The sequence below is a fragment of the Rhipicephalus microplus genome, chromosome X (genome assembly GCF_043290135.1).
Source record: "Rhipicephalus microplus isolate Deutch F79 chromosome X, USDA_Rmic, whole genome shotgun sequence".
Taxonomy (NCBI): domain Eukaryota; kingdom Metazoa; phylum Arthropoda; class Arachnida; order Ixodida; family Ixodidae; genus Rhipicephalus; species Rhipicephalus microplus.
This window is the reverse complement of record NC_134710.1, coordinates 130,390,944-130,414,919: the sequence shown is the minus strand read 5'-3', so window position 1 is coordinate 130,414,919 and position 23,976 is coordinate 130,390,944. Positions and strand designations below refer to the sequence as shown.

General features: G+C 39.7%; 1 protein-coding gene across 1 annotated transcript; it reads right to left on the bottom strand.

Annotated features, from left to right (window-relative positions):
* Nucleotides 1–16,079: 16,079 nt before the first annotated feature.
* Nucleotides 16,080–23,869, bottom strand: Cyt-b5 (Cytochrome b5). Its single transcript, XM_075877710.1, has 6 exons — nucleotides 23,502–23,869; nucleotides 22,383–22,419; nucleotides 22,178–22,269; nucleotides 21,890–21,919; nucleotides 21,765–21,802; nucleotides 16,080–16,357 (listed from the first exon to the last, which is right to left on the bottom strand). Exons 1-6 carry the CDS (start codon nucleotides 23,616–23,618, stop codon nucleotides 16,267–16,269), a joined length of 405 nt encoding a protein of 134 aa, XP_075733825.1. The 5' UTR covers nucleotides 23,619–23,869; the 3' UTR covers nucleotides 16,080–16,266.
* Nucleotides 23,870–23,976: the final 107 nt, after the last annotated feature.

Sequence of the window (23,976 nt, the reverse complement as noted above, 5' to 3'; positions counted from 1 at the left end):
TTTTTATTTGCTGTTTCACATACTTGTGTATAACCAAAGGCATCAGCTTTCTAAAATGCACACTATTACATGCACCGAGAGTGCATGTGGTTAGTTACAGCCTCTGAAATGGAAAGTTTGTTCATGCTAATAGCTTCCATTTTGTGTAGATAATTATATAAACAAAAGTAAATGTGTATCTGGCCAGGCCATGTTATCAAGAACAGATGACAGTCAGTTAGAGCCAACAGAATGGATACTAAGGAGCAGCAAATGTAACTGAACACGGCTGGGGGTTTGATAGGGTGACGAAATTGAGAAGCTTGTGGATATTAAATAGAACTAGCTCACTCAAGAGGGGGTGAATTGAAGATGTGATGATCTTGCATTATATTTTAAGTTGGACTGCTGTCATAAAAATGAGTCTTAACACTTTGGTTTCTAGCCATCACTGTTAAACGTGCATTCTTGCTGTGTACCAAGGACTGCTAAACATGGATGTTTGTGGAACAATAAAAAGGCTTTTTAAGTTGTCGCAGAGTTCTTAGTACCAAGAGACCCTGATAAATTTATGTTTACTGGGTGTCTCGAGCATTGGAAGATTTTTCTTAGTGATGATTAATGAGAACTGTCTTTATGGTAAGGAAGTAGTAAGTAGAGTTTGAATATTTTCTGTTGCAAGTTGTGGGATGTTTATATTGTAATGTTAAATTATTATATGCACCATTAAGAGAAAAAGATAGTATTAAAACCCATGTCACCAGGTAATGTCACATTTCAGTGCTGAATAAAAAGGGATAGTTTTGCTGCAAATTCTACACAAAGAATGTGTCAACTGGTACACAACCTGGAATCTTATATGAAGTAAAGCTAGCAGCTCAGTCTTTTAGCGTGTGACCTTGCATAACTCAACAAAATGCTGGTGTTACAAAACGTGGCCACTGCAGTGAGGAAAGCTACTTTTGTGCTGTGTGTGGCTTTAATGGAAACTTTGCTATGCGAACACAACACATGCAAAGGTATGAGAAGTCTACTGATCCCTATAAACATATCAAGCTCATAGATATTAGATACCAAGCTGTGCCGATATTCCACTATCACAAAGGAACGTACTCATTAGGCATCATCCTTGCAAACAGCCACACAAACTGAACCACCAAGTATTGCCATTCACAAATAAATTTCTTCTTCCAGACTACACAGTGTTAAATCTTGAATACTACAATTTGCTTCATAGATGAAGAGGAAAAGTCTGTCTGTAGGAGCTGTGAAAATAGAAGAATTACATGTCTCTAAATTGCACTGGATAATAAAGGTTCAAAACCTTATTTTATTATTTTTTTTCATTTATTTACCCTAAGGGCACAACATGGGCTATACATAGGAGGGAGCATAACAATTCATATGAAAATCGAAATAGTGTAATAAAAATAAATGGGGGTAAAAAACAGAAAACATTAAAGAAAAAATAGAAATTTCTAGTAGTACAGAACAGATCTTCAACTGACATCTTCGTACTGAATTTCCTTCGTTATACAAGAAATAAATGCACATATTTGTCTTACATATACAGGCATCGCGACAACATGATTAGGATAGAAATTTTCGGTAATGAAAATAATTTCTAGTACTTATAGGCTAAAATGTCACTCAAATGCCTCATTTAAAGCATTTTTAAATACTGTGTTGTCAGCTATTTCAGCTATGATACTGGGGAGACGATTCTGTTCTGAGGTGGCTAGATGTAGGCATGAAAACTGTAATAGGTCAGTACGTGCAAAAGGTTGTTCAACCTTACATTTGTGATTGATACGTGAAAAAATCCTTTTGGCGGGTAAAATGTGTGCTTGAGAGAATGTACTTAGTTGATGAAAAAGCTGATGAAAAAAGGCTAGCAGGCATATTTTTCTTCTAGTCTCAAAGGAGGTGAAACCTGAGTCACACTTTATTTTTGCGATGCTTAATTGCTGTAAATAATTACCAGCCAGGATAAAATGCACTGCGTCATTTTGCAAAGCTTTCAATTTGTTAGTAAAATACGTGTTGTGCAGGTTCTATATAACTGAGGCCTACTCAAGTTTCAGGCAGAGTATGGTAGTGTATGCAAGAAGTTTAGTACTACTGTCAGCCTGACGAAGCGTACGACGAAAGAAGCCAAGTGATTTTCATGCCACAGAAACAACAAAATACACATGATTTTGCCAAGACAAATTAGTAGAGAGATAGATACCTAGATATTTAAATGATGCTGTGCTTTCTAAGGCTTCACTATTGAAAGTTTAAGTTTCCTCTGTAATTTGGCTGGAGGTGGTCAATCTCATAAGCTTAGTTTTAAAGTAGTATTTGCACTCATTTGCCTTTGTAAACACCCTCTTTCAATCGTATACAAGTATTCTTATAGCTTAGCACAGTCATCCTTACACCTTATTGGTTGGTACAAAACGCAGTCATAGGCATATAGCCGGATTTATGATTGTATACTTTGATGAAGATCCTTTATATAAATAAAAAATAGAGTTGATTCTATAATGGAACCCTGGGGCACTCCGGATATAACAAATTGAAATGATGAAGAAACATTGTTAATCACAACGGCTTGCTGTCGGTCGCTTAAATATTGTTTGACCCAGTTGAGTACTTTTTCATCAATGTTTATCAGCCTCATTGTACGTAGCAGGCGATTACGGGGCACATAGTCATGCATCTCTCAACCCATTCTGCTCCCACTACGGTTGCCAGAACCACTACTGCAGCAAACAATGCTCCCAGCTGGGGTAAAGCATCAGGGCATTCACGAAACAGGTAGAGTGGATTGAAAGGAGGTGGAGAAAAGGAAGAGGAGTGGAACATGTGCACCCTGCATGTGCTTTACAGATTGTGACATCACAGCTGGCACTCGCGTGCAGCCAGGCTGAACGCTGACAATCGACCACAAATACATCCAACTGTTACAAAATACGTGAAATAAACTGTTTATCAAAACAGTAACATCTTAACAGTAAAATTTCGATGTTTTCATCAGCTTTTCCTACTTTTGTTCACTATCCTTATAACTAATGTAGAAGCTGTGATCATCTCCTATCCAATTACATATGTTTATAGATACTTTCAAGATTTGGAACCACTCCCTGGCTTACTTTCTCATCGCAACGTAAATATCTACACTTCTTGACCCAAATATAGACCAGATTACAGAACAATGTCATGCCCCCAATAAGCAAGCTAGAGCAACTATAATATTATTCGAATTTAGGAGCTCAATAGAAGGATGGCAACACAAGATGATATTCTTTGAGTTTATTTAGTGAATCACTGTTCAGTGTGGCCGTTCAGCCCCTTTGCCCACTGATATCATACATTTTGTGAACTTCAGCACATAGGGCACTTTCTTAAAACAACATCAATAAAGAGGAGGACAAAATTTCTACCTGTTTTCTAACCATATAAAGCAGCAGCTACCGACATGGTTGGGGTGTAATATAACCCCTTTTAGATAAATAATAAACCCCTTTTGCTATGCATCGAGAGGCTTTATTTTCTTCCTTTATATCATCAGTATGCTGAAAATCTTTTTTTTTTGACGCACTTCAAATTCATACAGCATTACAGCTGTATCATTGGATTGTAAACTTTCCTTCAGCTTGACTGGAATCTTGTTGCATGGGACCTTATGAGCATGATTTCAAATGTTTCAATTCTGCATGTGATTTGCTCGTTAATTCCAATCCATCTTTTTCACTCTGCAACAGTGCATGCGTCCTTCCCCAAGCAGAAAATTTGAGTTATCTCTTCATCTGAGTGACTTTCCTTTAAGCGACCAAAACCCTACCAAAACAGCAGAGGCCAGTTCAGAAAAACTTTCTTTCACTACAAGTACTTGAGTTTGATACTGCATCGGAACTGTGGAGTGTAGATAGTGCTGACAGGCTTAGCTCCAAAATAATCATATCGCCATTATTGATGTGCTTGTGTGTTAGTGAACTGCATTACTGTGTATGCAAGGATTCAGCTTTCAGGTCTGCAGCTCACTTCTTTGTTGCCGATAGTCTGCAGGGCCTCTCATCCTTCATGGCGGACAGAACATAGTCAAGTTTTGTCCCACTAGTGGATCAGACTTAGACAGAACTTAGGCACGGTAAATTCCAGCAAGCCTGTTCTCCCATACCTCAAATGAGAAGCGAGTTGTCACCAAGCAGTAAAACAGATGCACTTGTCAGTGTTAGGTACTTGTCCGTCTCTGACTGTGTCCGAAGGTTTGCATCTCTGGAACAAAGACACCATGCCACTGTCACATGCTGTATCTTCAATGCACTTGGGAACTGGCAATAACTGCAGTGGAGAGAAGTCTGAACAATCCCTTTAGGCATTTGTGGTTTCTCCATCTTCTTGCACTTACTAGTAATATGCAATCCATTTTGAAGGACCATGATCTGCAGTTTTAGAAACTGTTTGCACAGCTCAAGTAAGTCTCGCATATCTATAAGTAAATTTTTCTTTTCTTGTTAGCCAGCCCTGCCAACACACTGTTAATAGAATATTTGCTTGCTTGCATTTTAGAGTACTTGATCATGCTGTGCACAAAAATAAGCAGCACACTTATTCTCACTAATTCAATATTCTATCATATGTGTGTATGCAGGCACCCAACAGTACAGCACCAAGCAAAGCACAGCCCACAATGGCAGAATTCATCCACAACTATTTCTTCAAAACCCCCACTCATTTTCGCTCAAAAATTACTGGAGAGTTTTTTAAAGCCAAATTATTGCAGTCGTAGTATATTAGGTGATTGGGAGTCTTAGTATATTAAGTGACTCTAACACTGCTCTGTTATGATGGCTTAACCTTTCTGCCTCAAAAGCGTTGGTTAGATACACCTTGAAGGGACATTAAAGAGCAAAACAATTTTTTTTGTTATTAGTAAATTTACCTTTCATAATTCTACTATCACCATGCTCGCCCTGAGAAGGCACTTGGTAAGCGAAAAAATGTGCAAGAAAAAAATGGGTAGGGACACCACCTTGAAATATGTGCACTAATTGCCGTGGCATCATGAATTTCAACAGTGTTTTGTAAGGCCTACATAGCTCCTAGTTAGTAAAAATGAAGCATAATGTCTGCTGATACTCAACATACCAAGTTTTGGGAAATTTCGTCGAGCGAATGTCACTGAAATACACTTTGAAATTCATGACTTCGTGCGTGCAGGTTTCAGCACAACATTTTAAAATGGTACTTTGACTTCTATTTTCTCCTCCAATAATAAACTTATGATGGTAAGATTAATGGCATTCCAGTTCTCAAAGAACACTTCATCAATGTACAGCAATTCATTGTTTCACCTTAGTGTCCTTTTAACATGTTATTATTGAAAGTATGAAGCCCTGGCTTTGGTCCCTATAAACAGAGGCATTGCAGTTTCAACTATATAAATGCTGGCTGCAGGAAGATAAAATTTTGTCCAATATTTTGTTAGTACAGTTGTATATTTTCTTAAAAGGGTACTGACACAAAAATTTTCATTCCTCAGTTTCTTTCGTCAAGTGAAAGGCCAAGCACTCAAGAACCTAGAAAATGTACTGCTAAGCACAAGTACGCCCTGAAAAAGTAATTACAGTGTGTTTTTAAAAGCTAGTTTCAGTTCCTACAGTACCCTGACATCACAACACAGTACGAGCTTCTCATCACATGCTTACGCAAGATATAGCGACATTTCTGCGACCCCATCGCCCCGTAGCTTCGTTGGTGACGTCCATGTGGCTATTTTATGTTTTGGTGACACACAAGTGGTCATTTTGGAAGTTTTGGTACCTGACGTTATCACAACCAGCCAGACTACAGCATGAAGTTACCAGAATTAGTACTGTAGCCTGACGTCAAGCTAGTGTTCATGTCTGTAGGTGTGTCGTGAAAAAATTGACTTTAATATCAAAATAAAATATCTTATTAGCATTTTCCAAGTGTTACACTGCACGGGTGTCATCCCTGTCTACTCTCTTTAAAGAAAAGAGGAGGGACATCACTATCCTTTTAATATGCTAAGCTCCAGGACATGCATTCCATTCTTAGCCACAGAGGCCACATTTCGACAAGAGAAAAATGTAAAAGCACCCTTGTACTTTGATATAGGTGCATGTTAACGAACCCTGGGTGGTAGCAATTAGTGTAGTCCCCATTGCAGTGAGGCTCATAATCATATTGTAGTATTGGTGAACACTTGGGAGCACAACCTGTAATGCTTTCTGCTATATGAAGCTAAAAGCATAAAAACTTGAAGTGTTGTAAGGAGATTCTTTCCTTTTTTCCTCTACAATTTATGTGCTTCTGTTCTTTATTATTAGTAATTGTTCTGTTAACACTGGATTTTAATTGCCCACTAAATTGCTAATTGTTGAGCTCAGGCTTGTAGCCACAGAGAGAGAAATAAACGTTTATTTAGAAACAGCGTTCCGAGCGAGGACCGGTATCACCCAAGGTTAGAGGGTTCCCTAGCCAAGGAACCCTCTGGCTTCGACTGCCCTCTTGGCCCTGGCGACGAATTGTCGCTGGTCTTCCAGGTCCTCGAAGACGAGCTTGGCCTCCCATGTTTCCATTAGGTGGTCGTCGTTTATTCTTGGGGCTTGGGCCAGCATTTTTTTTTTTTTGAGGGGGAGGGGGTACTTATTGAAAACCTTAAAAAACACCTAGTTTATTATTTTTTTCTTGGTAAAACACCCCCTTCATAGGAATTTCGCAGGGAGGGAGGGGGGTGAAAGAGGCCCCTAACCTTCCCTCCTGGCTATGACACTCATTTAATTTAAAAACTGCATGCAGCATTTCAATTCTTTTACGTTATGCTTTCTACTCACTCACTGAAAATAACTATTCCCACTTTATTATCTATTCTCTCTTTGACATGTGCTTACTTTTATAATTAATTACACCACCAAAAAATTATTACACTTTTACAATCAGCATAAAAAATTACATGGATAGCAGTGCTTTTAAACTGAATTTGGTTTAAAAAATTAACAAGATAGCTCTAGGTATCATGTCTCCTCTTTTGCACTCAGACCCACAAAGTGTCATAAACTCAATAAGCTCACTTTACCTCCCTTCAACTTCTAGGCTCTTGAATGGCTTTCCAGCTGTAAAATGAAAACAGTGGTCAAAATGTGAAATATTGTGCAGTCAAATGCAACTAGTATGGCCAGCAGGTTTACTTTATGGCAAAGAAATACATAGCCTAATTGTATAGCTATGGACTTCACGAACATTCAGGCTGCTTTTGTCTGGTTGCACTACTAGCTTTTCTGCTTGGGAAGGCTATAGACCCTTTCATTGTTTACAAACCCAGGCCCTTGATGATGTTCAGTTTCATCCACCATTGTGCTTTAATAGCATCGGTGGACAACAAGAGCTTTAGAAAATAGCCCGCTAATTTTCTACAGTTTCCTTATTTGGCAAAATATGTTCAAATAAATGTTATTTTGAGCTACATAAAAGTAGTAAAACATTCCCTTGCACTTTACACACGATTCTTTTATGTGAAAAACGAAAGAGAGGCTTTCCTTACCCTTGAAAAGAACTTGAAAACGTGCTTTCAGTTTCGACATTGGGAGCTGGGAAATGAGGTGACCGGAAGTTTTTTGGGGTACAATGCTTGCAACCTTGAAACTGTCTATAATATAGAATAAATAAGTCTCAAGAAAACTTGGCCACTTTTGTAGCTCCAGAATTCACTTGCTCTTAATAATTACTATGTTTAAGTTAAGTAAAACTGAGCCTTTATTTGGTTGAATGAACTTGTATGCACTAGCAGCAGCATTCATACATGCAGGCACCACTCTCATGTGATAGTAAGACAATTTCTTTCATGTGGGTATCGTCGTCCTGCGCCCTCAGTGCCATGCTATCAGCAGTCGTGATAAGCGGCAGAGCACACGTACCTTTTGGAGCCGTTGTTTCAGATAAGAGTTACTAAGGTTCATACGAGGGATGTCGCGCTAGAGGATGTAAAAGCATGTTTTGGTTTTTACATCAGAATGCACAAGTATTGACCCGGCAGGCTTGTCATTTCTGGATGTATTCACACGCAGGGTCTTGTATTTGGTCCTTCGCTAAAGCTTTTGCAAGAAACGGACCCTATTTCTATGCCTTACTTGTTCTTGTTTGCTTCATGTATAGCCACAACCAATCCAAGGTACTGCATGAGGCCAACAGTACCAATATCACTGAGCTAAGGAACGTGTTGGGAGCAAAGCGACAATCAGCTGCCATGAAGACTTCAGTTTACTTCATTGCTTTTAGTAATCAACTTTTTTATAAGAACTCTATGGAGCTAGACAGGAGCACATGGTTAACCATGAAGTGACTGTGCTTTGGAATAATTCTTGTCATTGGACTGCATTAATTTCTTATCGTTTGTCCTGTTGAGTTCCTGATACAGGCAATTAAGGAGCCAGAGCTTTGTTAGCTGACAACAGACGTCTGAGAAAATGAGACTTCTTCTGTAAATGGCACCAAAGATGCTTCTACGATTAGTTCAAACTGTAGATTCTTACTTCTGATAGAAAAATTCCTTCTGCCAGCAATAGCATCATCACAATACTTCTGCTTAGTAATCTGAAATCTGTACACACTGGGGGTGTCCAAACATCCAAAAATTTCAAATAATGAATCGAGTAGCGTTCTATTTGATTCGATAATCAGATTGAATAGTGCATACTCAAACTATCGAATATTTTTCAATTAATCAGTTCTGACAGTAGAGCGAATAAAAAAACAGGTGTTTTAATTAATGAATTACTAAGCAGGTCAAGCTCTTACGGAACTATCGAAGCTTTGCTCTTCACCGATTGAAGGAATTTCACTTTAACTTTCCAGAGGGAATGTGTCCTCAATCCACCATTATTATTTATTAGTCAGAAGATGTTCCTTAACAAAGTACTCTTTAGCTTTTTGGTCTTACTGTTAATTAGAGGCTGCTGAAAAAGTACCACCTCTAAATAAATACTGAAGTTAATGCTGTATGCAACCTACAGTTAAAAAATACCCGAAAGATTCTCGTCTTTACAGTAAATGACCTTACCTCAGTTTACATTATTACCACATCTTTTGTTGGTTTAATGTAACTTTATTAAAGAACACAAATACCCTATTTAAAAACGTTTCAGAATTCAAAGCCTGTCTTGCAAATGGTTTCCTTATCATTAGAAAATAAATTGTATTCAATAAGTATTCAATTCAGTTCTCACTATTTGTACACAACTAATACACAAAAACTTGAACATAAAAGTACTCTCCGAAAAGGGACACAGAAAGCAAGTAACATCAGCATATTTACTTGTAGCCAGAAAACGAAACAATTACTGCATAAGTGCAGCTTGCACTTACATTGAGTCTATCTCTGCTGCAAACCTTAGGCTTGAAATATTGTCTTTTCCCTTACTAATCAGAGGCAGTCATTGCACCAGTGTGACATAAGCAACTAATAAGGACAAAGCCTGAAAGTGCAACGCGATTCAGTATGCTATCAATACAAAACAAGTGACGCGACCCATGGTGGGAGGCAGTCGCTAGTGAATGATAAGACTAAGCATATAAGTGTCCCGCGGGGTGGGTCCCACACACAAAGCGAGAACTCGGCGAGCCCAATATTTTCCAGAGAGCTGTCGTGACCTGAAAAGTGTTGCTGCAAAGGTATGCATACCTGGTCTTTGGAATTATGTTGTCATTCATTTTGGTCATCATCAATTGCCAAGTTGTTGCTAACTTGTAGCTTAACAGTGTCAGCTATGTAGTATATTCACAACTAAAAGCTGCATGGCTGTAAGCACTTAATGCCATAAAAGACTATTTTTTTCTCCATTCTGCGTGTCAGTGTGTAATGCTAATGTATAATACTGGAATAAAAAAATATTTTTACACAGCATATACATCTTCTGATATATTTGGACTGCAATCGTTGAGTTAACCAATTTTACTATACACTCGCATTATAACTAAAAATGCCACTTATGATTGTTTTTATGATGCCTGTTCTTTTATTGTGCAATTTTAATCATCTTGAAACTTGTACATTGGACATGAAAATCGATGTACGGTACGTGCGGTTACTATTGCGACATATTTTAATATAATGACTGGTATGTGCAATAGCTAGAAAAAAAAAAGCACATCATGTTGCAATGAATGTGGTTTCACTATAACTTTGTCTGCCATCTGTGCACGAGTGAAAATTATGCCGACATGACCTAATGACAGGAACAAAAGTATCTGCGTTACGTAGTCCTAAACTGTCCTATTTCAATGCACAAGTACTGTACATGGGTCACAGGCATGTTGGAATGCATTCTGGTGACTGCACAGAGCTTGTGTGCCACTCCAAGCCAAGCTCTTCGGTGTACACGAAGTGCACTGTGCCCAGCTTCTACGATCTGCTACTCTGAAAAATAAATTTTGCAAAATGTGGCACACATTTTGATGCTGCAGTACCTGATTAAAATGATACAGCTCAGCTGAAAAATATATTGCAATGTACTAAAGCTGGCACTGACATTACAGTGTGAACAGGCAGCCCCATTCCATTTTTCAACAATACCTGCTTTCTTAAACTGGATTCTAGGAAAAAGCTCGCTGTCTTGTATAATTTTTGTGTCTACCTAAAAATAGTTAATTTTGACAGACACTTGAGGCCTGTGATATGCGCTCAACTGCAATGGACCTTTTTCATGATTGTAAAGCTTCTTGTAAGGCTGTTTGCCAAGCTAATACTAATAGTCATTCTTACAGCCGGAAGGTTCAAGCATGCTTTGTCGTGAGACTTGAAAATGCCATAGCTCTCGTGGTGAAGCATGCCAAAGAGATGAGCCTTGCATTAAACCGCTAATACATTTAAAAGACAGATAAATGCTATTCAAAATTAGGAAAAGGGGGCCATTCAAGCTACGTAGTTTGATGATGTGCTTCTGAAAATAATCCATTAGAAGTTTCCGTTTTCTCCTCCCTTTTCCTTGCAGTATTATACATAGATTGTTCACTGATCCTTAGTAAACCTTTTGCACAAAATTTAATTTCTATGTGATGCATTGTTTGTTTTACTTCAACGACGTTATGCATAAGAGAATGATGGACGCTCTTTTTACTTTTTGGAGCAGAAAAAATATCACTTTGAAGCAGCCACAAGTGTTTTCGTAGCAAAAAAAAAAAATGCTAGTTTGGAGCAGCTATTGGTGTTTTAGGAGCAGATTGCAAACTATGCCATACAACTCCTAGAATTCAAAGTGTCGCCGAAGTGTCACATAAATATAAATGGTTATTTACGAAAGATGTTTTACGGCCTACGGTCAACGTAAATTGTAAGAAAAGGACGATTAGGTTGCTTATCGAATGCTTGTGGTATGAGCTATATATTTCAAACACAATCTACATCATTTTTACATATCACTGAAATAGCCTGCATGTAAAATTGAAAAGAGCTGAATGATTTGAAAGCTTGATATGCCAGTTCTTGTTGCATAAATAATATAAGAGCCAATAAAGTTGCATGTTAACATGATAGGGTCACAGTACACAAATTGCTTTGTTTCTTTAGGGCTTCAGCATTTAGCAACACAAACCACAATATGGAGCAGCATGTAGCAGCATTTCTCTTTTGGAGCAGTACTTCCATCACAGTTAACAGCTACTCCCCAAGTTTTAACAGTGCAGTGTGAAATAGTATAGTGAAGTGCTGCTATTAAAAATGTCAAGAAGATATACAAAAGCAGCGGCCGAAGAATACTGCCTAAAAGTGGTCATGAACCAACCCACTGGCTTGGTGAAAACGACATCCCGGAGAAAACAGGCACTGCTATGTATAGCTCGGCCAAATCTCGCAGTCGTGCGCAGCAAGAGCATCCTAGAATTGAAGCGCAAAGTTGCCATTTTTTAGAGGCACTCTCTCTTCATGCCTGTGCTCTCTGGAGTCAAACATCAGTTGGCATGGTATTTATTGGCCAATAGCAGACTTAAATCAAGAGCAGTGCTTGGATCAGATGTGCGCACTTCTCGCCATGGGTTGCCAACACATTCCGGTGCCATTCTTCATAATCTGCTCTAACATTACGCACTAGTCACACTAACGCACACAAGGAACAACAACCGGAGAAGGCAATAATATTTCATCTTACGCACTCGAAAGTAATGAAATGCACCGCCGTAGCTTTTTTCCCCCATGCCATATACAGCCGTGCCATCCCTCCAGACTCGTCGGGACGAGAGAAAGTGCTTACAGCATGCGTCGTATCACTGTAACTCCGCTCCACCTTGACGAATTCAAGAAATGTTTTTGCGGCAATAGATTGATGAGGCAATAAACTCTTACTAAAGTCATTCAATGGTTACCTTGAAAAATCTAGCACATGCCTGTGAGGGAACCATGAGGAGCATGCAATAGAGTCAAGGAGGCGGCAGGAGTTTCGTAAGAGTTTGTTAGAGTTTCTGTTGCCAGATTCAAATTGCTCGTCATTGCATTTCTGCCATTGAATGCATTGGTGTTGTGAAAGGCGCCTATGGTTGGGGTTATTGTTAGAGATACGTTTGTACGGTTGACACTCTGCTTTTTCTTCTTTATTTATTATTCATCACTGTAGACCACTTAGAGCAGAGTCGAGTGGGCGAGGGCCATTTTGTACCGTTGAGCTACCGTGAAGCATCGGATAAACCTCGAGCAAAATCGGCGCGCGGGAGCTGAGCCAGGCGCAGCTGTGGGGCATGAGCAGCACAAACAGGTGGTACTGGTGTGGATGGCAGAGTGATGGAAGGAGGTAGGGCCAACCATAAGCTGCTTCGCATCTAAAAGTGGTTCAGGGAAAGCACTCTAGGTGTTGCATCAATGGTGGCAGAGGCAGCCCAGCTGCAACCAATCAACTGAGAGCAAATCAAAAGAAAGCTTGAAATATAGCTGATGTTAAGGTGAGGGTTATTAGGATTCGACATGATAATTTCTGAGAAGTGTAATGAATTATGCACACCTAATGCAGGTACCCAAGTTGTACCTTGAAAAACAAAATATAATGAATGACATGCGGTTGCCACTGTTGCAGGTAGCCATGGGAGCAGGAAGTGGAGGCAGCTGCCTGTGGTCCCTTTTCTGGCTTGTAGTACTCATTATCCTATCTGTTCCGGTGGCTGGGATCTGTGCCATCTTATACATCATTGTGTCGATCTTCACACCCTGCATTGCACCACTCAAATCCTTTGAAGACCTCCTTCACAAGGGAGTCAATTTCCCACACACATGCTCCCAGAACATGGTGCATGGAAGTTCACTATGATAATGACCTTTGATGAATGTAGATATATTTTGGCAATGTTCAGTAGATACAATCCGATAAAATTACTCATTAGCAAACACATTGTTTTTTATTGTTGTACTGAGAAAACTGTGATCAACTGCAGTATCTTGTAACAAGACTAACAATTAAAATGGCTGAAGAATTCAGTAAAAATCCACTAAGTGCCTTATTTATTGTGGCTTTTGCTCATGTTGGATTGATTACGGTACATCATGAAAGATTTGCAACATTTGCCCGGGCAGGGTTATCAGTAACACGTATGCAAAGATTGTGATAACTCAGTTTTTTATAAGTAGGAGTAATGAAATAGACATGAATATTGGTGGTGGGCTTTAATGCCCTGCATGTCATGATAAGGGAGAGGAGATAATAAGATAGCTTGCTTTTTTGTTTGCCTCCATCACAAAAGTTTCCAGTTGTGCTGATGGTAGGCCTTAGATTTGAACATGTAATAGTTTTGATTGTTCAACATTTATACATCATTTCTTCAACCCAGCAAGAGGCTATAGTCAAACAGGTTTAGGGCTAATAAAATAGGCAGTGTGCCTAAGCACTGCAATGCTTAAGTTCAAAAGGCAATACTATTTTGGGCCATGTGTGAAGCTTCCTCCTAAGTGATGTGGATATTTAGTTGAACCCCTTTATAAGAGGCATGCTCCAGGCTTCTTGTCTTTTGTACGAAATGTCTCTTGCAAGCCAAGTACCTCGTATGCATTTTTTCATCAACCCATATTTAACAGTAGGCATGCTGGTGTCATTTATATCAATGTCTCTTATAAAGAGGTTTGACTGTAGACTAGTTTGAGTAAATGTTTTAGATATCACTATAAATATTAAGCCATTAAAGTGCTGTTAAACACAACTCCTTGGTATGACCTTGGGGATTCATTGACACCAACCTCCAAGACCGTAGTCAAATATTTGTGCCGCATCCACTAAGCAACTACAAAGGCCATCAAAAGTTCCCAGGCCGCTATCCCATGTTATTCCTAAGGCAGCGTGGCCTGGGAATTTTGGATGAAGCCTGTACATAAGTCATCTACTTAAATGCTACTGCTTGTTGCCCCATCCCCGTGGCTTTGCTCAGGTTGCATCTGAGTACCATATCTCCAGACTACATATGTTTGTTTCAAAACTGCTAATATACTTGCTGAAAAACTGCTGGTCATATCAAGTGACTATACTTTACAGCAGGTTACAAAAACTTCCAACACTTCACAGTTCTATTCTAAACGCAATTATAATTTTTTTTAATGCACACCTTATGTGAAATTTGGTCTACTGAGGCAGCAGTCAAGCATTTGGCCATCAGACTTGAGAGAGACAGAGTTAGTTTCTTCTATTACAATACTACAGTAATCGACTGGGATTCTGGCAATGAATTGAAAATATTTTTTTACAGCACAGGCACTAGAGCATGTCCCATTTTTCTTTGTGCTCGTGTATAGGTTAGTTCAGATGTCAAGAATCAATGGCATGCTTAGCGTCAGTTTGCAATTATCTCATCTTGCAATACCATAGAAAGAACACTTGAGGGGAGTTTTCACGCACTTTAGTGTTTCTGCTCTAGCACTGAAGAGAAGTTAATTGTCAGGAAAATAAAGTGCTTCCCTTTTAGAATAACTTTCTCATGCAAGCAAAGTACAGTACTAACTATTAACTCAGGTTTCTGTGCGAATATTTATTTACTGTTCCTGCATGAGCTCCTCAGTCTTATACAATCAGACATATGCTGTTAATTTAACAGTTCTTTCAAAGCACACTAATGCAGTACACATATTATTTTCTGCCATAGCATTGGGGAGCCAAGTGAAATGCTCTAGAAAGAGGGATAAAACGTAAACACCGGGTCAATTACACCATTAAGTTCCACAGAGAAAAGCGACGGAAGTATCACAGCACATCAAAAATGCTATGCTTGTGGAGAGCAAATGAACCCGTGTACTGTAGGCAGCTCTATGGCAAAGCAGAATAACTGGTGGTTCAGACACTTCCAAAGGAGCTTTTATAACATGCATGGAATTGCTGCATTGTCAGTGTGGGTGTTTTAGATGTTAGGCCCATGAGGTAATACCACTGTTTGTAAAGCAAGTGCCACGATCTATTCCTTTATTGCTAACCACACCGAAGACAATTCTTGCTAAATGGAAAGCTTAGAGGCAAACACTACTTCCTAATAATAATAACGTAGTAACAGGCAATTGGGCAAAATAAGAACAGCTACGCTTCAAAAATGATACAGTGCCTGAATTGATGATATGTGGGGTTTAACGTCCCAAAACCACCATATGAATATGAGAGACGCCGTAGTGGAGGGCTCCGGAAATTTCAACCACCTGGGGTTCTCTAATGTACTCCCGAATCTGAGCACATGGGCCCACAGCATTTCTGCCTCCATCGAAAATGCAGGCGCTGCAGCCGGGATTCAATCCCGTATCCTGCCAACCTGCGGGTCAGCAGCAGAGTACCTTAGCTACTAGACCACCGGGGCGGGGCACAGTGCCTGAATTGCAACATTACTGGAGTGACATTGCATTACACCAGATTTTACAAGTACTTTTGTACCACTGTAAACAAAGGCAGCACTTCCATGCAGTGTATATCCCAAAGGCAAGTAGCTGTCTTATGAACAGAAGTTTTATTTTTTTGGCAGTAAATATTGTATACATGCCTAGAGCTTTCCTGCTTAAAGGCTAGCTCAGACTAGTAGCTTTTTATTGTAACAAAGCCAAAAATAGTGGCTTTAAATGAGCTTTAAAGAGAGACTGAGCACGAAACGAATGCTTGCAAAGGTGTATATTTTTCACCAAGGCTTACAACAATAAATTGTACAGTACCAAAAAATGTTGACACGGTATCTCGATTACATGCTGGCCCCAATAGTGAAGAAAGCAAATGCCGCTGACAATAAGCTGTTGGTTGCCTTCCGGCCACCTGGTCTGTTTGCCCTCATAGCCACACACAGGTTTCACTGATGAGCGCCATAGGACAGGAAGAGTCGGTACAAAATGGAGGCAGCAGCTGCCACTCCAACAGGAATCAGCCAGCTCATCCAGGAGCTGAAAAAAAGCACTCATTACGACAGCTGCAGGGCTTGCACAAGCTGTGTGCATGCTTCTGCCATTCACTGCTGTGCTTAGGAAAGTACCACAGATAAAGGCAAAAAAACCAAGTCTAACCACAAGAAACAAACGCTATGAAGCACTTGGGCACGGTGCCAAAGGAAGCTATAGCGTCACTTAAAGTTGACAAGTGGTCAATGGAACTCCAAAACTTATCCCAAAGCCTTCTTTATAACAATACCTTCAGAAGTCGTTGCCCAGAGCCGACTTATCTGACCCTAAAAACCTATCTACTCAAATGCCACAATCAAATGTGCTGTACCCTGATGCAAATTAATGACAGACAGCAAAACATAGTGATTCAACATAGCTAGAAAACTTCACATACAGCGATAAATCGTGCAAGCCGAACTACAGTTGCTTGCATTTTGTCAGAGGGTTGAGCGAGCAAACACCTCTTGAAGTTCTATCAGCTAGCACTTACAAAAACCCTATGAGCATATATTAAACCAACATGGACATTTTTCTTGATATCACCAGGTATGATATCATGCTCATTAAGCATTTTTACAGAGAAGCCATACGAGTCTGCAAGCATGTAGGCAATGGCCACTTTTTTCCCTATGTTAACAGCTTTGTGCAGTCAATACACAAAATATGTTATATGGGCCATTCCATATCAAGTGTACCCGGTCAATTTTCGAGCACCTCCGATTATGCTGAAAAAAATCATGCAAGTATATGTGAATGCGAGAAGTAGGTATTGAGGCATTATAATTCGCAAAAATTTTGTGTTGCCTTAAGGGCGCTTCGAATTTTGTGCACCGAAGTGAAACTGTGTCGTGCTAAATTTATATAATGTAACTAGTTTGAGCAACCACTACGAAACAATTTTTTTCTTCAATCTCAAGGTGCTAATCTTTCATGGCTATGATAGTTTAGTCATTTTTGTTTCAATTTTCTTTCTTTTTTACGTTGGGAAAAAATTGCAATACACTGTATGTTTAGAGTTTTTTTCCTAACAAGCACAAGCTTTATTTGCCAGCAATATATTTACGTTTTGTTTTTTTATGTGTTTCTATATTAGATGATTAAAATACTTCGGGAGCAAATAAAGCAAAAATATTGCCAGAAAATTGTGGGTCAATTTTCTCAATGTAGTGGTCAAAGTAAAAGTATGGCTTATGTATTGTTGCATAGTATACTTTGTCAGTAAGACATGCAGAAGGTTTCAAAAGTAGTTTTTGTTTTAAGAGATAAAAAATTTTTCCATCTGAACAACCACAAGGTAGAAGGAAGCTTGCAGTTGCCTCGCCTCCACTGCATAGCACGTCAGCACAAGGTTCCAGCAGGGGCTTTTCGGTAGCGATTGGTGCACTCCATACAACTGATTGTCACTTGTTTTAGCAATATTGTAGCATAGAACGCCAAAGAGGGCCCATGTTTATTTTATAGAATTGTGTCTTCCTCTTTGGACCGTCAAAGGGCAAGTTATATTTAACCACTTCTTAGTCCCAAGGGGCAGAATTATAATGCGTTGAATGGCCTGCAAGACAATATTAGGGCGCTGTGTTCTGACAGTTAGTGCATTTGGTCTTAATAACAAATAATGAGATAATTTAGGTGTACACGCTATAAAAGGTCTGACATTGTGCCCATGAAGGACACTTTATTCACCATTTCCGGATTGATTTTAACATTTTCATACCCCTCTTTCTTAATGATCCGAATGTGCTGAAAATGTTTTAATTGAAAGCCCGTCCAGTGATGGTGATGAGCTTGCAGTGTTTTCAACACCCTAGGACCACCAAAAAAAAAAAAGATGGCTGAAACATTTAAGTGACAATCGGAAATGGCGAATGAAGTGTCATTTAGGGGCACGATATCGAATCATCTCCAATGCGTACGCCTAAGATACATCATTTCATTATGCACACCAGTGGTAAGTGATCGCATCTATACCAGAAACATCATAAAAACAGCTTAAACTATACATTATGTCTTAAATTATTATTGAAGCCTTGTGCATTTTTTTAAATCCGAAACCAGACATAACGCCCCAATACTGTATTCATCGACTGCATTATAATTTTGCCCCTAGGGACTAAGAAGCTGTTCAATATAACCTGCCATTTCATTGTCCAAGAGGGAAGACACCGTTCTATAAAATAAGCACTATTGCCTCTTTTTGACACAAACAAGTGACAAGTAGTTACTTGTCACAAACAAGTGACAAGCATTACTCGCTGCCAAAAAGAAGCCACTGGAATCTCGCGTTTATGTGCTATGCAGTAAAGGCGAGGCAAAGGCAAGCTTCATCCTTATTCGTGGTTGTTCAGATAGAAAAACTTTTTCCCCCTTAAAAGAAATCTACTCTTTGGAAACTTTCTGCATGTCTTACTGACAAAGTATGCTATGCAACTTATATAAGCCATATTCTTACTTATAACGCTACATTGTGAAAATTAAGCCACAATACAAGTCAAAATACTGTTTTTCCCGAATCTGTCCCAACATGTTGGTGATGTTTTCACCTTATTCACTCCCAAATTATTTGAATAATTTATTATCGAAACATGTAAAACAGAAAATGCGAATATATTATAGGCAAAAAAAATTTTGCTCTTTATAAAAAAAATGCTAAACATGCAGCACATTGCAATTTTTGGCCAATTCAAAAAAGAAAGAAGATTGAAATAAAAATAAATAAACTATCATAGTCATGAAAAAGTAGCGCCTTGAGATTTAAGGAAACATTTTCTCATATTAACTCCTCAAACCAGCAATATTATATAAATTATTTAGCACGGCAGTTTCACTTGGGTGCCGAAAGTTTCAAGCGCCCTCAAGGCAAAACAAAATTTTTAGCGAATTATAATGCCTCAATAACCACTCCTCACATTCTTCATATATACCTGCACGACTTTTTTTCTGCATGATCATTGGAGATGGTCGAAAATTCATTAGGTACACTTGATATGGAATGACCAAATATATATATATATATATATATATATATATATTTATATATATTCGTACTTAATGTAGTTCACACACATTTTTTCAGTGTATGATGACATGATGGTGACATACAAATATATGTAGATTTTAACACAGGGCATAAAGAACATTAATTAAGGTGTAAAAAATATAGACTGCTGACATACAGCACTGTCATTACATAAGCCATATTAAATGCCTCTTGCCAGGTTTGAGCACTGCAAACAGTAGTGGCAATCATGTCCACAAAGTTAGAAACAAATGTACCATGGACACAGTCAAAAAAAAAGTGCCTCTTTTCTCCCTCGCTTTTCGTGGCAGCCATAGTTCGACAGCGAGAGTCAAAGTAACATGAATGCACGCTGCGCAAAATGCTGTCGACCATGCTATGTGGCTTCGCTTGATTATGCATCGCAAAACATGGTTAGGGGCTGCGAGACTCATAACAGAAAGCTAAGGAGGTGGGACTGTACTGTGAACATGATCCAGTCCCTCCAATCTAGCAGGTTTAGGAACACAGAGTAAATATGCCACTGTGTGAAACTAGCCATGCTGAAGCTGTGTACACATGACGGACAAAATCACGATTTGAGCCTGCGGATTGCGTACTACGTTACCATACTTCAGACGTTCCCGCTTCGGTCAGCACAGACTGATTCGTAAGAGAGAGAGAGTGAGAAAGGAAAGGCCGGGAGGTTAACCAGATATTAGCATCTGGTTTGCTACCCAGCACTGGGGGCGGGGAAGTAGGGGCAAGAAAAAGGGGGTAGATAGAAAGAAAAAAAAACAAAAAAACGCACGCACACTCATTAAAAAAAAATGAAAACACACACAGGAAGGGCGTCCTAGCTACAACCGTTCAGTAAGGCCGGTCGATCGCAAAAAGTTTAGTAGCGCTTTCAGGGCCCTTTTCTGTGAAGTCGCATCCTGACGATACTGCAGAATTCCCTGCTCCGACAGAGGTTGATCATCTAATTTGTTGAGTTCCTTGCGAAGGCATAGTCGTTTACTGATTCGTGAAATTACAGAAGCTCGAATTACTGTTGGGATCCTAGAGGAGCAATGCCGAAATCCTCGCTTGTAGTGCGAATTCTCACCTGCCGTGTGAATGCTGGCTACAGAGCGATCCGAATTGCGTCACATGTCAAGTGACTGATCCGTCCGCGATCACCTCCAGTCATGTGAATACAGCTTAAATGAGGGGGGGGGGGGGGGGGTCTACACGGTCTTGCACCTACTCGCCAGCATGGTAACAGGACAGTTGATTCCTTTTGGCTCTTTCAATAGTTACTCAACTTGAAGTTAAGTCTACTGACTTTCGAAAGAATTTTCTTGACAACATAATTCCTAAACGGCACCTTACCACTTACAATGCATAATCAAAATTTGTAATGCTGCCTGGTGAGGGTCTTTCAAAAAAGAAACACAAAGCTGCACAGCTTTAGAACTAATAAATCAGGTCTGAGAAGGTTTAATGTTCAAAACCACTTGGGTTCGATGAAGATAGGCACAAATGCAGAAATACGTTTGCAAGCTGCTTTTTATTTTGCAAATTTTTCAGGCCTTCATCAATTTATGTTAAATGATATGAAAAACCAAGCTGACAAAAAGGCAGTATGTGTACATGAACACTAATTATAATCTTGCATCTTATATATGAAACATGCCAAAATTGTACATTTTATATATAAGTGCCCAAGACTGAATACAAAAATCGACAAGATCTCCGTCTAAAAAAGGGTCACAATTGGAGTGAACCTGTCTCACTTCCTGTTTACTGCACAGGAAGCCAAACACCTGTTGGAACCGAGGAAAGTGATCCGACAATGATACACCTTGTAGATAAAACTGTGGGCGTCTTATTACAAGAAGTACTTATGAATGTATGTAATCAGAAGTGACCACTAATATCGTGAACTGAAGGAACAATTGGGCTGACTATAACAACTTTCACTAAAAGGCTAGAATACTGCCATTTTCAGTTAAGATACAACTCTGAATTAACAGTGCTTAACGAAACTTTAGGTAGGTAACTGAACTGTAAGAAAGAACAAAAAAATTTCCATCTTACAAGCTGCATATCTGTATAGAAACTGCAAGAAGTCAGAAACATGCACAGAAATTTAAAGAGAAAACACTGTTCGAATGCAGACAAGCGTGATTACACAGCTGTGTACATGCACTTTATTAAATGTTCGAAAATACTGTTAAACTGCGAGGACAATGAAAAGGGACTAATTGTAGGGATTTCACTCAAGCAGAACTATGTGTACAGGATCTAGAACTTTTTTTATAGTTTTTTGTATTTTAGCTGCATCACGTACAAGTGAGACACTACTTAGCTACAAGTTTGCACTGCTACCAGATGAAAACTTTAAATATCTTTTGGTAAATGAACTGGTACCTTTCGTTGGAGGTGGTAGCTGCCCACTGAGTTTTCTTCTGCAAACACAAAGAAAAGAGGTTACATGACAATTTAGAAGATATTATGCAATAATTTTCACACTACATATTGTATAACACACTCACAGCAACCTGACCGATTTTCTTCTGGTCCTCCTGTAAAAAATAGATATTGATGACCACATTAGAAACTTGGGTGAGTAGGATTGACAGTCTGGCTAGTTTAGAAATAGGTTACGTTTTTTTTTTTTTCTACAGCACAAAGACAGGACTATTAGCACAAAAAAAGAAATGCGTTTTTTGTACGGGAGAGTAGTAAAAATGCCACCCCGCTGTCTCTCAATCCATCCGAGTCCTCTTTTCGTGTTGCATTATCAATCGAGTAACTAATTTCACTGAACACGTGACAAGTACCTCACAAAGATCACCAATCTTGTACTGTTTCATCAACTCTCTGGCATCTGTGGAATGTCCAACATCTTCAAATGCTTCAGTTGCATGCTTTCCTGCGGAATAAGAAAAATCATAGGTTATACTTGCGATTCAATTATGCCAACTAAAGATCACGTAAAGCAAACCACACCATAAACATGCAAGCAAAGCTACACGAAGTATTTACCAGCCTGCTCCAAAAGAACTTCTTCACCGCCTGGGTGCTGAAATAATAAAATGCTGCAATTTGTATTGATTCTTTGTCCCATTGAAACATCAATTGTGTAGCACATCCTGCAGCCTCAATGGCAAACAATGGACCTATGCCAGTCCCTGCCCTCATTATGAGATAAAGGTGCGGGGCAAAGTTCCCTGCACGAACTACCACGGCGGGTCTTCGAACTTGCCAACCCGGCTCGTTTCTCAGTCCAAGGACCCGCGAAACCCTGCACTTCTGTGAAGTGTCCGGGCAGAATATGCAATTTCTTACTCCGTGACCCTCGATTTAGGTGAAGTAAGTAACACGATAAGATACGGCGCCGACGTAGAGCTACGCAGTTTTCAGTTCCGAGGAGAAAATTACTATTTTTCCAACAGTTTCCAAATCTTTACCCTGTTTCCTGATGCAGGGCTTCGGGGTAAAGTTTTGTCAAGGCCTTTCAAAGCTATATCGGTACAGGGCTGTCTGCCGTTATCCTCAAGGAAAACCTTGTCGAAAGCCTTCCCGCCAGCAAGAATCCGCTCACGGTCGACACACACGCGCCCACGTTAGGTTAAAGCCCTAGCCGTTTTTTTGTTTTCTTTTGTACAGGTAACAGGAAGGAAGGGGGAAAAATACACGTAAACCAAGGGAGAATGCAGATGAATTAATATGGAGACAAATGATCGCGATTAGATACCTGCATGCTTTAAAGAGCGCTACACTGCCATGCATCCGCCGGCGAAGAGCTAATAACAAATACTAGAAAAAAATACATGCAACAAAGCCCGACCGACAATCGCGCAGCTGCGTTCAGTATGGTTCACCTGACAGATGAGATCAAAGAACTTAGACGCATGGCACGCAGCCGAGAACATCCAGGAGGCCGCACGACGAGCTATTTCATACCCAGTAGCGAGGCCATATAAATCGTGCACACGGAGCGATGCCTCGTGAAGTGTCACAAATAGTCATGAACGGTTCACAAACGCCGTATGAGTTTATGCAGCGGTCGCTACTGACAATGCAAATAAATGTGGACGCCTAGTAAAGACGGTCACACTTTCCTTCTACGTCTCAAGGACGAAATTATCTGGGATCACGTACCTCTTCCATGAATTTCGTCACGTCGTACACTGCGTTGTGGATTAGTAACCATGCAGAATACTTTTCGTTGTGCTTCTCGATTTCGTCTAGCGTGTAGGTTTTCGTCGGCGTGGCCATAGCTGCAGTAAAAAAACCGCTGATCGCCGAGCGAAACAGGAAAGCTACTGGCGAACGTTCGCTAGTCACTACTGCTTGCAAGATATCGCCCGTCAGGGTGGCTCCGCCGCTGACTCCGCCTCGCACGTCGCGACTGCTGCGCTTTCTTGCGGTAAAAGTTAACAAATATAGTATAATTAATTATCACGCCTGTAAGAAACGTGTCACCTATTTTTCATTCGGAAAATGGCTGCTGTCATTTTAATTTTGTTGTAATCGCTCCAGTTTTTTTTTTTTTTTTGCTTTGGCCGTAAAAAATCAACTGGGTGCGGGAATAAAGCTAGAGCGGCCTGTCTGTGGGCCTGTGATTGGCTGCTGC

Excerpts from the sequence above, each read along its gene's own strand:
- Cyt-b5 (XM_075877710.1), bottom strand. The coding sequence starts at position 23,618 with ATGGCCACGCCGACGAAAACCTACACGCTAGACGAAATCGAGAAGCAC. Across the intron at positions 21,803-21,889 it reads AGAAAATCGGTCAGGTTGCT|AAGAAAACTCAGTGGGCAGC; the intron begins GTGAGTGTGTTA and ends TTGTGTTTGCAG. Across the intron at positions 16,358-21,764 it reads GCTACCACCTCCAACGAAAG|CTCCTGGATGAGCTGGCTGA; the intron begins GTACCAGTTCAT and ends GCTTTTTTTCAG.